We start from the raw sequence: 18,790 nt of genomic DNA on the forward strand, positions 1-18,790 counted from the left end.
AAATTTCCATCGATGCAAACGAGATCGCATGGATTCATTTCGGATCCTGTGTTTCGTACAAGTTCTTTAGGAGAATGTATACAATTATGAATTCGGATTACAAGTTCTAATATTCTATGTCCAGTGTGCAGAGTTGGTTATTAATGGAAATATGTTATTGAATGAAAATGAATCTGAGAAAGGAGTATGAAATAATAGGATTATAATTTGCTTTCCATAGACAAGTTAATATAGATATGTGTCACTCACTTTGAAGAGAAATGTTGACTCAGATTAGCAATTATGTACTGTAAAATAATCTAATCATCGCTTCGGCCTTTTGCCTTCCGTATCTACTGCTTCACCATGCTATGTTGGCTATTATACTTTACTTGATTGTGTCCTTCGCGATGAGACATAAATCTGCACAGGTTTAACATTAGGTGTTGTTAGCGCAGATTTAAAAACAAATCGTTGTCTTCTCTCGTCCATTCGTTTGATATTGTCAGGTATTGTAGTAAATTACACCGTCGTAAATCTTAGAGGAGGAGAGAAACAAATGACTTCATTTTGACATATTTTCATTTTTTATACAAATTGCAGGTGATAAGATGGAGGTCTATGTATTCATTGTTATTTTAGCATTTGCACCGTTTGCACACAGTGGACGAATCATGGGTAAGTGAAACTCTTTTACATGTGTATTTTTTCGTTACCTTGGATACAAAATTACCGTTTGGTTACAGATTACTACAAATTGGCAAATGTTACTGAATGAAGCACCGTTGTGAACATTCAGCATTAAGAACTGTTTGACGATATTTAAGACCGACATAGATAATATTCGAACACTTGATAATTTTGGTGGCGACGGTGATGATGGTGATGATGATGATGATGATGATGATGATGATGGTGGTGGTGGTGGTAGTGATGGTGGTGGTGATGATGATGGTGATAATGACGATGATGATGATGATGATGATGATGATGATGATGATGATGATGATGATGATTATGGTGGTGGTGGTGATGGTGGTGGTGATGATGATGATGGTGATGATGATGATGATGATGATGATGACTCTAAAGATGACGCAGTAAAAGAAGATGCACTGTTATCTGTTTCATTTAACGTTTTTTTCTAATTTCACAGAGCTCCATCTTCTGAAAAATTTCCAACTGGAAGACATCGATGATGAGGGAGTAACTCCAATACCAGAACTGTCCAGCACGTTGTACGGAAACGCGTATTCTTTCAGTGGAGCGGACGTTCGAAAAGTCTTACGAGCTGACAAGAGTCTTTTAAGAACAGTGTACAAAGAGTTGCGTAAAGAAGAAGAGGCCTTCATAACGGCAAGAGTTAAGATCGATGAGAAAACCAGTGGTGGCGTGTTGACCGGCATTTACTCTAAGGAAAGCTTGGATATCTTCCTTGAGTTCATGATTGGTGGAGAGGATGCTGAAAACGAAGGTATAATCATTTGTTTACATAATGCAATTGTTGTGGCGTAATAACGGTTTTGTGATATGATACCATCGTTTTGAAATATACATGCCTTGCTGTGTCTAGGCTGACTTCTCGTTAGAATAGAATTCTATTGTCCTGGACCATACATACTTAGAGTTTTCAGCAAGGGAATGAATTGTGTATCAACCACGTAAAATGCTATTGATGAATGCGAACTAGGTCAAAGAAAGGAAACTTCTACTTTTTCATCCACACAAAGACCTTGATCGTGAACTCACAGTTTGGCTTATGTCATATCCAATTGTCACAAGATGGCCAAGGTATAGTTATATCCAAAACTATCAATATGGTTTGAATCAAAACGAAAAAGTAAAAATCTTAAGTAGAGGGTTATTAAGATGAGAAACAAAGAGGGGCAAATTGTATATTCCACATTGCTTCTTACTTAAAAAGATTCCCGCAGAGCAGGAGATGTTTTATAATAATTTTAGAGCTGTTCAAAAATCTCACGTAAAGCGTATCTTCTTATTGTTCTCTGTATATGTTATCATTTAAAGTAAAGTAGGCAAAATGTGAGTGACAAGTTCGGATACATCTATTTACTGATCACGTGTACTTACGTCCGCAAAGTATGTCCGATGTCAAATTAGGTCTTCGTGTTATCGGACCCTCTCTCGCCTTACAGAATGCCATCTGGTCGCATTCTTAAACGATTAGATTAGCCATTCATTTTCGGTCAAACTAACAATTAGCAATATTGTGTGTCGGTAATGTATGTTTCAGCGCGTTTTACGTACCTCTCGGAGGATGGGCAGAGCTCAGTAGTGTTTGAAAATCTCAACATATCTGATGACCAGTGGCATCACGTGATTCTTCATATCAAAGATCTACAGAGTCCGCAAAATGGTTTGGATTTGTACGTTGATTGTAAACTGGTTGGCACGGATAACACAGAATCTCCATTTACTCAACGATTACCAAGGAAAATATGGCAGTCTGAACTTCGACTTACACAGCGTGGACCAGGAGACGGTCTTTTTAAATTCAAGGTAACATTTTAGCCACATTAAAGTCGAGATTTGGTTTGAAGTAACTGTGCATGTGTCGTCAGGTTACATTGGCATACCCGGCAAAGTTTCATGGACAAATCACATTTCCATCGAGTAAGTGCGTCTTATGGCCACCCGTGTCATTGTCTTATAGCAGGGCAAGGCATGGATTTAAGCGATATCAAATGCAGGAGAGTAATCTCCATGCGCCAAGGTACGAATTAAAGTGACATTTGAACTTAGTCTTGGAATAGACACATGATTTTTTGTATTCCGGACACGGAAATAGAGTACACAGTCCACAATATTTATGAAAAAAGGCTTATTGTCTAGTTATGAGGAATTAGACTACCGTTTCCCTTTGTTACGTTATTTTGTCCTCAAACGATCGCAGTGGCAATATACCTGTAAAGATAGAAAATGTCAGAGGAAAAATAAAAAGAAACGACCGATTGTCGTAAACGCAGTCCTTCGACCACGTTACGGAGAGATTGCAGACATAATAAACAAAAGAAATTGTAATTTACCGCAAACTGCAGAAAATCATTCAACATCATCCTCTAAGCTCTCTGAGATTTACCATCGAGTCTAGACCGTAATTTCAGATCTTCAGATACTCTCTTTTTATCAGAACGTTAACTTCACGCTTCTACAATTTTAAAGGGCACAATCACTTCGCTCTAAATCGTATGGCTTGCACACTCCTAGCAAAGTAAATTTACATCGGAGATCATCGAAGGTTACCTTAAATTGTTTCAATTTACGGTAACATTTTAATTCTATAGGTAAGCTTATGTGGTTCACTCCGACAAAACGATTTGTTAAAGAAGTAAATTGTTATAAATAAGAAGGTCGCGCACGCGAAAACGAGACGACCGTAGCTCTTTAATAGCAAATCTCACGATTAGGTATTTTCTGCAGTTTCCGTCACAATTTCCCGTTTTCTTGTTTAATACCCAGGGTGCATTGCAGGACCTTCGGTTGATATTCGGGTCGAGCATTCACGGCGTCTTGAGCAACTCCCATTGTTCAATATTGGCGGATGAAAATGATGTGTTTCAAGAGACCAACAAAGGTAAAAATGTATTTGTATTCTTTACGATGAATTATGTATGCAATGTCATCACTGTCAAAGCAACACGATTGGAACTAAATTGGGATGATTGTATGAGAGAAATTATACCGAAAGTTTGATGAAATCGAAATTTTTACAGCTTAAATTTTACAAAATGATAGAAAACTGTAAAAATTAAAATATTGTTTTCATAGAACAAAACAACAAAATCACGTCAATTACTGTATATCCCTTAAATTGTATTCATTTCTATGAAAAGGTGATATTTTTAAGTAAATGTCATAAAAAAACGAGACAAGATGCATAAAATGTATCTAATTAATGACTTTGAATCGGGGCACTTTTAATATGTCCCTTACTTTTTCGTCAATTTAGTGCTTAATAAACACTAAATGTAGTCAGGGCACTTTGAAATGACCCTGACTGACTGAACCGTAAATCGATCGAAAAACTTCATTTTGGTTGGGGAAAAGTAACAAATCGATATTAAAAGTAGTATTTCAGTACCAAAGAAATTATAGACAAGTTCACATATTTTCATTCAAATATAAATATTGTTCATAAGTATTGAACAATATTGCATTAGATGCAGTCATACAACGATTCTTACTCATAACATGAGCACAACATCGCAAATTTTGAATAAAATTTTAAAGATGGTTAGTAAATATGGTGTAATATTAAACAAATTCCTCAATTTTTTGAGAAATTGTGCCAATCCAATTATCCCAATTTAGTTCCAATCGTGTTAAGCGCAAATTAGGATCAATAGAGTTTGGAGTAAAAATCTTTAATACGTCTGAATTTCTTTTTTTTTTAATTTTCAATACAAATATATATTTACTCAACGAAATCGTCGCATACATTTATACCTCATCATATTTTCATATGACGTCAAGAAGGTAAAACTGATGGATCGCTAATATTGCTGAATTGACATTCATTATTTTCTACGCTGATAAGGAAATTATTATTTTTCTTCTTTTACTTCATGTTCTGTATATGGCCCCCGAAGTGGATGGAATTGGTAAGAAAACAGATTTATTCATATCATGTGAAGTCGTTTCATTTCGTTGTGGAAATCAAGAGCCAATAAATAATAAAATATTTGGGGTGACTCCTGCCAAGGAATCAAAGAATCCTGAAACTCTGAACTCATAGAAATACTATCAACGGTGCTGTATTTCCTGGGGTATTTAAGACCTTTAATCTTAAATCGGCATTAATTTGCAGCAAATGCATCTGTGCCGTCCCAAACAATATTCCCACTACTCAGCCATATGGCAGGAGCATTACAATGTGGCGTACACTAAATCGTAAATTCATCCAGTTACCAAACGGTTCCACCGACACGTATCAGTTTCCTTTGCCACACCGTGCATGTTACTGGAGCTTTCAACTTTATATCTTCATTTCATCACAGCAGAATTTTATTGAGATAAATGCCATAGAGTTGGCCTCGTAGGGTATCTCTCAGTAATTAAAAGCTGTCATGTATTGAAACATGCGATAAGATTAAGGTCTGTCACTCTTTCATTGCAAAAAAGGCCCATTTTAGTCAACTTGGTCTTCCAAAACCCAACATTTTTCAAATCCGCTTCGTTTTAAGAGCCAGTTCCTCTCCTAAAACCTCATACCATAGCATCTGTTCAGTGTAAAATAAGTTTGAGTCTTAAGGAGAAAAATGTAATACAACTATTGGTTTACATTAATGTCATTCTTATCAGCAGGTGTCTGGAGCCAGGCTTTACAGACCTTGACATTGGCCGTGCAGGGTTTACAGACTGACGTCCATCTCCAGGCAAGTACCATATTATGCTAACTCCAGTTTTACAGAAAATAGTCGACACAAAGTTTTAAATACCCATCTAATTGAGTTGACAAAAAATAAGTTTGATGATCATGAATTGCACCTAATACTAGCAAAATAATCACACATCATGATAAGAAAATAATTGATTGACATCTTAACTTTCGAATTATATGGTGACAAGCGTCAACCCTCGACAATTCAAAGATCAATATGTGTATGCCCGACCAAACGTACGTTAGCGCTTTTAGAAAATGACTACCACTCGTTTCGAATCCCTTTGCAGGTGCGAGAAAGCCAACTACTGCGTCAGGCACTATCCGAGTGTAAGATGTGTCATTATGAAGGTATAGGTGAGAATTTTACCGAATAGGAATATATTTCAACATGTATAATCCAACACACATATTATATATATATATATATATATATATATATATATATATATATATATATATATATATTTATAGCCACGTGCCCATTATTCTGTGTCGCGATTCACCAGAACATCCTAAGATGCATGAAATAACTAAGGCAAGCGCCCACTAGCATGTATCTGTATGCGCGCGTGTATACGATCTGGCGCCCTAGCTGGCCATGCACTAACTCATCCAGTATAACCAAATAGAACGGTAACAACCAGTGATTAGCTTTTTCTTGATGTTCGTGTTTCTGGTATAGTGCAATTTAAAGGAAGCAAGTTATTCGCCTGCAGGATTGCACAATTAATGGAAACCGTCAATTATACAACCTATATTATAATGTTACGACAAGGAAAGATGAAGGTAGATCTTTGGGATGCAATCCCCGACATTTAATATTAACACAGAATGTTTTCCTACACAGGCAATCCGGGTCATAACTGTGAAAATTCCAGGTCGTCTCACACTACTATAGAGGAATCGACAGTAAGACCACCACGGCCAAGAACCCCGGATGTTGACCACAAGAAAACGTGCAACGACAGACCGTGTTACCCCGGCGTCCAATGCACCGATCACAGTGATGGATTCAAATGTGGACAGTGTCCGTTGGGAATGGTTGGTAATGGAAAAGTCTGTGATGATCTAAACGAGGTATACACATCATCGTTGTCTTCATTTGAGTTGTTTTGGTATTTTGTTTGTTTCTGTTTTACTTATCATCACATTTTTATTGCCTAGTGACTTACATATGAAGCATGAGAGTTTGGTCTGTCATTGAACGTAGAGGGCTACCCATTTGACTTGTATGTAGAACTGCAAGGAAATTCCTCGCTAATATTTTCACTTTCTTGCAACTTCCGCAAAAGATTAATACGAGAAGTCGTTCTGAAATCTGTTCTTCTAGATAAGATGGCAAGAATATGTCTTTCTTTACAAAGAGCCTGCGATGCATCTGAAGAATATATCGTTTTGCATTTTTAATCGCTTGGTCAGCAGTCAACTTGTGTCTTCATTTGAAATGTATTTGTAATGGAACTTTTTGGAAACCTACACTGAAAGGAAATGAGAAACAATTCAATTTTAATCAGCTCCCCGCTTCTTTGAAGGCTGATATGTGTCATGAAGCGATGAGTTGCTTCAAAGCCAAGTGTATGATATTTCTGCACCATGTATCTTAGATGATAACATCGGTTTTTCTCATAGCATGTCCTATCTCCGCACTTTTATTCGAAAGATATGCCATTATAAAACTGACCATGTTTAGATTTTGAGTGGTAATCCAACCTTACAGTGATCTTTTTAAAAAAAAATGTACTACCGTTGCAGTGCGAATTGCAACCGTGTGATGCTTTGACGGTTTGTATCAATATGGACCCCGGATTCAGATGTACAAAATGTCCCGCTGGTTTTTCTGGTGAACAGATGGAAGGGATAGGATTCGACCCTGCCAGCAACAAAAACAGGTAAGGATATTGGCTATATATAAGCCCACGGATGGGATCTTTAACACTGTGTTGACAAACCCTTCGTATTTTCTCTGAATTTGTCACGGTAGACAGATATACTATCACTACCACTGTAAAAGTTTAAACAATATACATCTGTTCAAAAGCTTGTTTTTTTCTCCGTTTGGAATTTTTTCTCATCTTTTCGCCTTTCATGCTGGAATTCTGACTGTTTAATTTTCATGTTACCTTGGATTTTTTTTCAGGTTTGCGAGGACGTGAACGAGTGCAAAGAGAACAATGGAGATTGCGTTGCATATTCAAACTGTGTCAATACAATCGTGAGTTCATGATTTTACTTTTAAAATGTACGAAAAAATTAACTCACTCATATTGTGGATGCTATGTGTAGCTTTTTGTCCCGCTCTGCTATGTATGCAAATATGATTTCATAGTTGGATAATAGTACACTTCAAAAGTTCAAGAATTGGCCAATGTGTCTCTTTATCTGATTGACATGTAGCTAAATTTCGAGGCATACACCTTCTCAAAACTTTGCACAGGCATGTTCAAGCAATCGATATTTATCGAGGCCTCCCGTATGGTGATAAGATGTCAGCTAGCTTGCTCTACGTCATCTGAAGGTCGGTGTGTGTACATATCTTCATCCTTTCGGTTTTGGCGCCTGTTATCATTTCTGGAGACGATATTGAATCTCAAAAAATCAAGATTTGAAGGATAGTCATATACGAGGGCCAAAGCTACATGACATTAAATTAATCTGAGCGTTATAACCACACTTTTATTACCTCGTCAGACGTCATTCTATTTTGACAAATCCTGTGATGCTGTTTTGTGTCGATTCTTTGACTTGCTGTATCTTAGTGTCAACATTTGACTGGTAGCATTTCCCTACAAAATTCATTTATAAGAGATGTTTGTGAGATAGACGTCATCGCTCAAGTCCTTTAATGACTTTGCTGCATCTGATGACTGCTTGTGATAATGCCATCGAGAGTCGATGATATACGTAGCATTTGAGTGTCGAATCAGTACGCCAAATTTTATGAAGTGTACCTCTATACTATAGGGTTCTTTTTTCTGCGGGACTTGCGTGGAAGGATACACAGGGGATCAAACTACTGGCTGTAAGCCAATCAGATTATGTCCAGACGGTTCAATCAACCCGTGTGATGTCAATGCAGAATGTCTCGTACACAGAACACAACGTCTATGCGTGGTAAGTGACAGTTGGTCTCAGTATTCGTCAAATGGTATTCAGAAAATACATTTACAATTTAAGATGAATAATTCATTATTTTTGTTTTCAAAAATGGAGCATATTGGTACTGTTTGCCTATGAGCGCATACATTTAATATTTGTGCTTTATGTTTATTCTCAGTGTCATGTTGGTTGGGCTGGCAATGGATTTTTTTGTGGGATAGACTATGACATCGACGGATATCCAGATTCCGATCTACCATGTTTTTCTCGTCAGTGTGTTGCGGTAAGATTATTGCTTAAATAGAATGAATATCGTCGATGGCAGTGTGTTTACAGAATGACAAATAAGTGAAATAGAGAAACCAAGTTGAGTGCGTCGAGATAGGATGCATGCACTTTCTGGCATCTCGAGTCAGAAAATCACAAATATGGCCCATTGGAAAAAATCCCTATAAAGTGGGAGCTGGACGTTTTTAAATTTTATCAGCTCCCCATTTCAAATAAAGCTAGCCGCCTATATATGTGTTTACCTGTCTGTGTATGTCTGTCCCTGTCTCTCTCTGACTGTCTCTTGCAGCAACAAGAGAATGGCTTCTCGCATTCAATTTGCATTAAAAATATAGGATAGATAAGATTGTCATTGGAAATGGCCAGTACTCAGCACGTTTTGGCTAAATGACATAATAAACACTGTCGGTTCAAGTTCGATATAAGTTCTTCTTGACGGCAGTTTTAATGAATCTCACTTCACATACGATAGAAAGAAAGGTAGGACAAAGTTAAATATACATTTCTAGATTGCTTTGTTAATTGGTTTATTTTTTGAATAATTCATTAACCTTCGTAATCAGGGATGTGTATCCATGATTCCAATACCAATTTTGACATAAGAGCTGATAATACAGATCTCACCCTGATATGAGCATGCATGTAGACTTTTAATAGTATCCTGTCAGTTTCTGTCATGTTTTATGATGGACGTTACATGAAATGTATCGAGCATTACGTCACCAGCTTTGATCAAAGATTAGTCGCCATTTCAAAGATATGTGATTGTACAGAATTACAAAAACAGTAGCAGTGTGATAATGGAATGATGGTATGAATAATTGAAGAAAAGATACCTTAAGAAGCTACTATATTGGAGACGTACTTTTCTAAATTTTAATACAACATTTTTACCATTTTTTATGAATTTTTTCTGTAATTTTTTTATCATTTTGGACCAAATGGACATCACATTTCATTGGCTACAGTTTGTTATCAAAATTTTGACAAAAATCTGAAAAAAACTGAGAGGTGACAAAAATTGACTTTGGCGCTCAAAGGGTTAAAGTTTATGTCCCCTGACAAATTGTCCGCCGACATTGCCGCACGCAAGGAGGAAAGTCAGACCTTACGTCATGCTTTAAATATGTCAAGTTGTGGAAACGTACACAAACAATGCAACGTGACCGTAAAAATTGTTGAAAAACAAAATACTAATCAATGATTTACTTTGATTTTTTAGGATAACTGTCCATTTATTCCGAACAGTGGTCAGGAAGATGCTGATCAGGACGGTCTAGGTGATATATGTGACGATGATGCAGACGGTGATGGTATCCACAATAATCCAGTGAGTCAAGAAAAGCTTACATGTATTTATTTTCAGTACATAATGACATGCTCGTAAGAAATGTAGTGATTTTCTGTGTTGAAACTCACCGTATGATTGGAGCTTATTAGCAATACTTAAAACGGTAATCGTTAGAATGTCCATAACTATGTATCATGTCGTCTACACTGTTATTATAGCTACTGTACAGTACCTCCTAAGCTCTAAAATTGTCCAATATTTTTGTCGCTTAAAGGCGACGATATGTACTATACTGGGTAACTTTTGTTGTGTAAGAAAATCTTCAATGAGTTGAAGTAAAAAGTAAGTTATTTATGACAATTGCTTTTTTAATTTTTTGCCCTAAAAATGAACCAATAAAGACTGTAGCCTTGCCTTGAAATTGCTAGTTTCGCGAGCGTTGTGTAACAAATCAAATCCAGTAGGTTTTTTTCGTATAGACACAGACAGGGGATGCAGACATTCATCGAGAGACAACGACAGAGACACAACTAAAGACATCAAGAAAGACATAGACACTGACAACACTGAGAGGTCTCTCTCGTACTTGTACTCCTAAGACCGAGGGGTAAAATTTGACAACTCGTGCTTGCATGACGATTGAGACAGGTTCGAAAAAAGTGAGAAAAACCTCTAGAGTCAAAATTATAAACTTATGGTAGTACGCCTCGAAACTTAAAGACTTACGCTTTGCTAAAACTTATTTTAAGGAAACTTTAGACAATTCTCTTTAAAATCAAGAAAGAAAAAAGGATCGCCGTGCAAATTTTGATAATAGAGAGAGGAAAAATTATCTTAGATTTGCTGATATTAGAAATTCAAAATGGCCGACATTGCTGAGTTAACTCTATGCAGCAATATAAAATTGTCGATTTTCATAAAAGTAAGCCAGTGAAAAGTATATTTCCCCCATGGATTCCAAAATTAGCCGCCACAAGTGGTAGATCAGAAATGTCTTGTAAAAGTTTGAGAGTCAAATATCTTTCCATGAGGCTCATTGTACTTTATGTTTGCGATGATGAGAAGAGAAACTGTATTTTTTAAATCCAATGATGTCATCTCTATCAATAAAATGCGGCTCATATAATGAATCTGTGTTCACATTATATCATGATACTTGAATATCGCCAAAAGTCTCAATTTGTGTATCTCTCTTTGGTCGATATAAGCAAAATCAATCAACTAATTAATTTGAAAATTTCAGTGTCAATTTATTTCACAGACTCTAAAGCCCAGTCGTGTGCGGGCGCTCCGTACCCCCGCCCCCGAAAACACGGGGGCGGAGGTACGGAGCGCCCGCACACGACTGGGCTTTACAGTCTATTTATTTCAATGAGAGGCCAAATGAGTGCTCAGGCTTAACGGCTTGGCAATAGAAATCGAAAATGTTGGTTGACATTGTAACCGAATCGAAAGTTTGCCAATAAATGTTCTTTTTTCCCCTTAGGATAACTGCCCCCTCGTGAATAACCCTGATCAAACTGAAGACGATAATGACGTAGTTGGAAATGCTTGCGATAATTGTCCAAGCATTGCCAACCCGTCACAAAGGGACACGGACATGGATAGACTCGGGGACGCTTGTGATGCCGATATGGACAACGATGGTAAGAATCTCAAATATCCGGCTAATTCTAGATGTTTTCTGATATGTTAGGTGCCATTTTCATGCTGCTACTTCGTCAGCACTGTGAATTAGATTTTTCGAAAGAAATGATATGTATCTGCATCATGATAAATAAATAGTCAGAATATGCTTGACGACAGTAAATTCTCTGTTTTGCGGCCGCACATGTAGGTGCTACGGGAGTTTTCAAAAACGATACATACTTTTGTCGCAAGAAATTCTTTGTTAACGTTGGCGGTGTACATTGCGACACAGTACAATACTTGTTTACGGCAGTCGAATTTCAGCTGTCAAAACATCTGGTGACCGTGACGTTACTGTAAAATAGTTATTACAAACAATACCAATATGAAGCGTTATTTGATATCTTGACGGCAGGGTATTATTCGAGCATTTTGCTGAATTTGCAAAAGTGATAGAATCATTCAGTGAACAAACAAGAAATTTAAGTCTTATAAGAAAATGTTGATTGAAGGGTACAAATGAAAATATCCTAAGTTTATTTGTCATTTTATAATGAGTGACAAAGAAATTTGCATATTATTGTATGACAAAACTATCAACCAAAGGTGACGTGAGTTTGTGTAAATGCTATGAGTGTGTTTCAACAGTTTACCCGCCCAAGCTTCAAAATTTCCAGTGGAGACAAAACTCATGATATACTCACTTTTGCTTCATCGTGAATCGGTGGGACGTTTATGCATGGAAGGCAGAGCGATATCGACGCCATGCAGGCCAGCCTTTCAAATTTTTAGGGGTTCAGGTAGTCTGTCGCAATGAGACACAGTACAATGTTTTGTCCCAACGAATGACCAGCGACTTTAGGATTATTTCCAAAGTTATAGGTAATTTCAAGTTACAAAATGATACCACGTTCCAGGTATTCTGAACGAAGATGACAATTGTCCGATCACTCCGAACATAGACCAAGAAGACACCGATAAAGACGGGATTGGCAATGCCTGTGATAACTGCCCCAATAAACCAAATAAAGACCAAGTAAGTTGAATTTTACAGAATGGTTTCTATTTGAAAAGCTAGAAATAAATAAATAAATAAATAAGTAGGGAGGTACATTTAGAGACAGATGTGTCGATAAATGAATGAATGAATGAATGAATGAATAAATAAATAAATAGACCGGGATGAAAGAAATTTAATAAATTAAAAAAAGTACACGGACGTGGTGTTGCAATCGTAAAAATTTGAAAATTAATGCTTTCAAGCGGCTCACAATATTTCAAACTGATACTGGATAGTCCGTCGACATCCTTACGTCATAATTTTTGCAAAAGACCGACACAAGAAAAAATTGATCGAGTCTTCTGCACATCCCATGTCGATAATTGTACAGACATCAACTGTGGCTTGGTTTCACTGCAGGATTGAGAACATGAAGTTATCTAGAAAGTGTGCGCGTCAAGTTTCATAACTGCATATCGACCGCCATTGTTTCTGTATTAATTGCAGGGTGACGAGGATGACGATTTGGTTGGGGATCTTTGTGACACCAATGAAGACAGGTATATTTTTATTTCGATGAAATTAATCATCCCTTTTCAGTAATGCAAATCTTGTTTCATTATTATGAATGGGGATCATTATGGTAAGCCATACTTTCATCTGATGTATAATGTCTGACTACGTTTTTTCCTTATATTTGGCATCAGTGCTTAATTTTTGAGGAATCTAAGTTCTTAATTGTTGTTTTTACATTTTTGGAAACAGGAGACTGTTGTCTTGATAGCAAACACATCAGGTGTACTTTGAAAATAGTACAAAGGCAAGAAATTGTCATTCTGCACCTTATAACAAAATCAAACTCACTTTTGTCATTTTTTTGCTTTCCAGGGATAAAGATGGCATTCAAGACGATTTAGACAACTGTCCCGATATAATCAACACTCCGCAGTTGGATACGGACGGAGATGGAAAAGGTTTACAAGATAGCTTACCTAAGTTTTAATTGGATACACAGATGGTAGCTACTGTCCTGTATACAAGTTTAAGCAATGAATCGGTAAAGCGTAGCCAAATAAAAGTGTATCCATATACAGCAAAAGGACAGTCTAGTTTGGATATATGAGCCTTCAATACAGGGACGTTGCCGTAGTTAATGTAGAGATCACCAAATGAGGTTAAGGAAAGTTCAAAAGTGCTGTGCATATTTCACGAATACATTTGAATTCCTAGCTCTAGGAGCCTGACCTTAAGATTTGACTTTTCTAGCCTCAATATGATTGTGAACACTTTTTAGAACATTCTGCATATTTCTACGCCGATACTGAATTTGCGATGTCACCATGCAAGCGTCATATTACTTTCTCCTTTGTTACTAGGCGACGCATGCGATGATGATGACGATGGGGATGGTGTGGAAGACGAGGATGATAATTGTCGACTTGTACCAAATCGTCTCCAACTTGATTCTGATGGTAAGGCATTACTGACAGTCTGACGAACCTTGTTACCAGTTCTTACATTTTAAGATAACAGAAACTACCTGAGCTACTCTATAATTTGGATATGTCATTGAAATCTTTGGTGAGAACAATTGCTCTGAAAAAAGTGAGTTGGTAACATGCAAAGCCACTTTAATACGGTTGCTGTATTGCGAAATTATATGCATAAAAATAACGCAAATAAACAACTTTGATATTTGTCACACTATTCACACATTAATTTTCACCATTTCCATCCAAGGTGATGACAGAGGTGATGCATGTGACTCAGATTTCGATGACGATGGAGTGGACGATGTTGACGACGCTGTCCTGAAAACCCCCATATTACATACACAGATTTTCGGGCTTTCCAGTCCATTGCTTTAGATCCAGAAGGCGATGCCCAGTACGACCCTAAATGGGTCATCTATGATCAGGTATGCCAATTTATACATTTTGTGTTTTTTTTGAATGCAGATCACCTTCTTCTTAAGCCACGTTCAAATTCGGTAATTCAGAGTTCAGATTCGAACTCATATACCACGGTATCTTCTCAATTGGAAAATAAGTCTACGATCAAAATCTCTCGGTTACATCCCTGCTACCACGGCCAGAAATAATACCGTTAGCTGCAATGACTACCATTTGACCTTAATTAACACCATTAAAGTTTGCTTGACGTTTATCGTCATTGACGAATTAAATAATATAATTAATATACACAGAGGTCACTGAGAAAAAGTGATCTTCCTACTGCTATAGGCAAAGCGAATCGGCCTGTGGATGGCTTGACATACTGTCGAGACAAAGGATAGTTATCATTTTAATGCCACAAGTTTCATCCTACCGCTGACACCACGCCAGTAAGTGGACAAACACGGATGAACCGAAACGTGTTTTATTATTAGCCAACGACAGAGAGTGAGCCAAAGACACCCATGATTCAATATAATGCTATACATAGGGTGTACACAGGGCCTACTTGCGTTAGACATTGCACGATGTCCTTTGGTCGATTCTATTATCACATATCCGGCAAACTCTCTCAAAGTCAAGTTCTTTGTCATATTTTCATCTCAGGGTCGTGAAATAATCGAGGTTGTGAACAGTGATCCTGGCATTCTGGCAGCATATCATCGCTTCGGTGGCGTCGACTATGAGGGCACATTTTTCGTCAATACTCAAAGAGATGATGATTATGCCGGCTTCGTATTTGGTTACCAAGACAACAGAAGTTTCTATGTGTTGATGTGGAAGCAGAAAGACCAAACATATTGGAAGTCTACGCCATTCAGAGCTGTCGCTCAGCCAGGAATACATTTAAAGGTTTGTGTGAAATCATAAGTACAACCGTCATGTTACATACAAAGTGGATAGCTTACTCCAGATTCTGCGTGAGAGTGTCACGTGAGAAGCCGACAGAATTCAGAAAGTTTCAACGAGGACTGTTTAGACATTGCAGTGTCCTTTCACACATATTTTGGAGTCTGTAATGATTTCAATTGGGCATACTGGTATACATAATTATCCATATATTATATATATATATATATATATATATATATATATATATATATATATATATGTATATCATATTATTCTCAACAGGTAGTGAAATCACTGACAGGACCGGGTGAAACTCTGAGGAACTCACTTTGGAATACTGGTGACACCGAGGGGCAGGTAAGAAAGTTCATATTGTGGTAAGTATTGTTGGCATAAGAGTATTTACAAATGTATCGTCTGTAAACAGTTTGTCTTTCCGTGAGTCCTGTCGCCTGGGTATAATAAACGCTGTTTTAATAGACAAATATCGAACTTTTGATGTTTTGATTATTTTTTATAAAACGAAATTTTTTTCTTATTATCCGTCCGTAGTATGTTGAAATGCAACTACTAACACTGCCAATGCCACGCATTGTGTTAAGTAATTTTATTGTTGACAATTAAATGAAAACATCAAATTGTCAATAATAATCTTGGAACATTGCACACATGTATAGAAAAGGCGAATACAAATTCTTTGACATAAGACCCTGTATTTTACACACACACACACACACACACAGTGTTAGTAGTTGCACACACACACACACACACACACATTGGAAATTCGGTGGACTTCTAGTGAGATTCGAACTCGCAATCTACGGTACTAACTCACCTGGCAAAAAAGTCAGCTGAGCACTTATTCATATTTTAAGACTTGTTGGAACCAGAGAATTAATTCTTACTAAACTGTAGTAGAAAACATATTTAAGCTTTAGATTTTTCTTTTAAACAAATCAAATAGTACATCGATAGAGCTTTATGCAACAGTTACTGTATATGACTAAAAGCACCTGCAATAATAAGACAGCAATCTTACCCAAGTAACTCTCATTTGAGTCGGGAATAATATTCTTCTTGTCATTGTCTCCAGGCGACATTGCTGTGGACTGATCCAAGAAACATTGGCTGGAATGATACAACGCCATATAAGTGGAAAGTATTGCATCGGCCAACGATTGGCCTAATTAGGTAAGAGGAAATAGTTGAGATTACCATAGACGTGTGGATATGCCTTAAGTAGCCGTATACTCGTGGAAAAATCCGTAACATTTTTTAGTCGGACGCAACCTCGTGGAGTCGCCAGTCTGTTTTCGCATGTCAATGTAACATGGTTCGGCATCACAGGCGCTCCTTAGCTGGGTAGTCTGCTAAGTAGATCGATTTTCGGATCGATCTATTGATCCCGTAGTCGATATGCCCGCCACTGCAACCTAAATACTCACTCAGTATTTAGGTTGCAGTGGCGGGCATATCGACCACGGGATCAATAGATCGATCCGAAAATCGATCTACTTAGCAGACTACCCAGCTGAGGAGCGTCTGTGTTCGGCATCTATTTATCTAGGTCACGGTGTTCAAGAAACAATGAAAAACGTATTTTTTTATTCTGAAAGACATCTTACTAATCTGTCAGAAATAGCATTTTAAAGCCTTGACAAGAAACTCGGGTGTTTACTTGTAGAGTTAAACTGTATGAGGGCGCAAGTCTGGTAGCTGACTCCGGGAACATTATCGATACCACCATAAGAGGAGGCAGACTTGGTGTGTTTTGCTTCTCACAGGAAAATGTCATCTGGTCGCAGATGTCCTACAGATGCAACGGTAAGTTCACGACAATCGTCACACAATACATTGAACTCCAGCGTCTGCCGTAAATGTAGGGTTTTCAGGAGAATTTTTTCATAGGGAGAAATAAATATCGTGGCCGGGAAAAAGGGCAAGGCAAAAGCCCGGATGTAGTAGAAGACCAGTTGACTGTTCTGACTATAGCCATTTTTAACTGTTAATAGCTGTTATTGGCCAGCCTGTTAGCTAGCTACCAGATAGCTATAGACAGGTCTGAGAATGGGTTCAGAAAAATAAACAAAAGAAACAAAAAAACCCCAAAATCTTGTTGGTGTAACCATCACGGAGGTGTAACTAATGTAAAAGAACTGTTCCAGTTGTCAAATTTCAGCCAACAATTAAAACGCGGTTTAACATTAGAATTGCTGCTGAACATCTCAAAATTGGCTAGTCTAGCAATCCCGCACCTTTATGACTTTGTTGTCCACCAAGTTCTGACTCCTTCTGTTTGCCATCTTCATGGTCGACTTGACAATTCTGTCATTAGAGGGCGCTCTCTACGACAAGAGGGGTGGAGGATAGAGAGAGCACCCTTAAACGAAGGGTTTTTCTGTCTACCTTCATAGGACATGCATCTGTATTCACAAACAGTTGTGACAAATTTGTATGCAAGCGTTCAATTTAGTTCAGTGAGATTTTGGTGAGCAAATTGACAACGAAAAACCCTGATATCGATAATAACAATAATCACGACATTTGTTAAATGAAACCTCAATTGACTTACTGTAACAACTTATCAAAGGACTGATACAGAAATACTTGATTATACGATACATGTTTTGAGTAAAGAAGGTTGTAAATATTTTCATATATTTGTATGTTTCAATGTTTCAGATGAAATCCCAGAAGACTTTGAGATTTGATCTACAGGTTACTCAAGCTGAATTCCTTACACAAATACATCTCATTGTTAACCCTGCAACTATTGGTTTTACTCAAACTGTTGGTTACTCTGTAACATACAAATGGCATTTCTTTGCAAGGTTTACTGTATGTGACACTATGTAACCAGAAAAACCACAGACATTTTCAGATGTGACTCATTGATAGCATAATGTTAATTTTGTTAGTAGATTTTTGAATGGCTAAACTGTAGTTCAGGCACTTCCACCTTTCTTTAGGTCTGATTTCAATTATTATCGAATTAATTAGTCTAAATGTACCTGAAGTTGTCACAAATGAGTAGATAGAAGGAAGTTTACACTTGTGCTGTGATGTATAGAAATTGCAGAACTTCCAAATAGCTAAACTTTGAAATATTCTGAACTTTTTGTTAAATATATAAGATTATTTCTTCTTTATATTCTACACTGAAGTAAATTGACAACCTAAGCAAGACATTTGATAACCGTCAAGGTGAAAGAGCAAAGTAAAGAATTATCTTCCATAAAAGATAAACCTGACCATTTGTCTCTGTGTCTTCTTTAATCTACATGGTAATGTTG

The 18,790-nt window shown here is 37.2% G+C and overlaps 1 protein-coding gene across 1 annotated transcript; it reads left to right on the forward strand.

Annotated features, from left to right (window-relative positions):
• The first annotated feature begins 562 nt into the window (after window positions 1-562).
• LOC139122225 (cartilage oligomeric matrix protein-like) lies at window positions 563-18,385 on the forward strand. The gene is given in 26 exon segments (XM_070687651.1): window positions 563-657; window positions 1,136-1,453; window positions 2,234-2,499; window positions 3,460-3,574; window positions 4,590-4,601; window positions 5,305-5,375; window positions 5,671-5,737; window positions 6,231-6,460; window positions 7,136-7,272; window positions 7,369-7,387; window positions 7,521-7,595; window positions 8,345-8,494; window positions 8,658-8,762; window positions 9,990-10,097; window positions 11,545-11,704; window positions 12,605-12,723; window positions 13,195-13,247; window positions 13,576-13,661; window positions 14,064-14,159; window positions 14,428-14,490; window positions 14,493-14,605; window positions 15,249-15,494; window positions 15,777-15,851; window positions 16,591-16,688; window positions 17,182-17,321; window positions 18,180-18,385. Coding segments are annotated over 26 exon segments (3,018 nt in total). The 5' UTR covers window positions 563-590; the 3' UTR covers window positions 18,209-18,385.
• The last annotated feature ends 405 nt before the right edge of the window (window positions 18,386-18,790 follow it).

This window comes from Ptychodera flava, chromosome 21 (assembly GCF_041260155.1).
Source record: "Ptychodera flava strain L36383 chromosome 21, AS_Pfla_20210202, whole genome shotgun sequence".
In the NCBI taxonomy this organism is placed as follows: domain Eukaryota; kingdom Metazoa; phylum Hemichordata; class Enteropneusta; family Ptychoderidae; genus Ptychodera; species Ptychodera flava.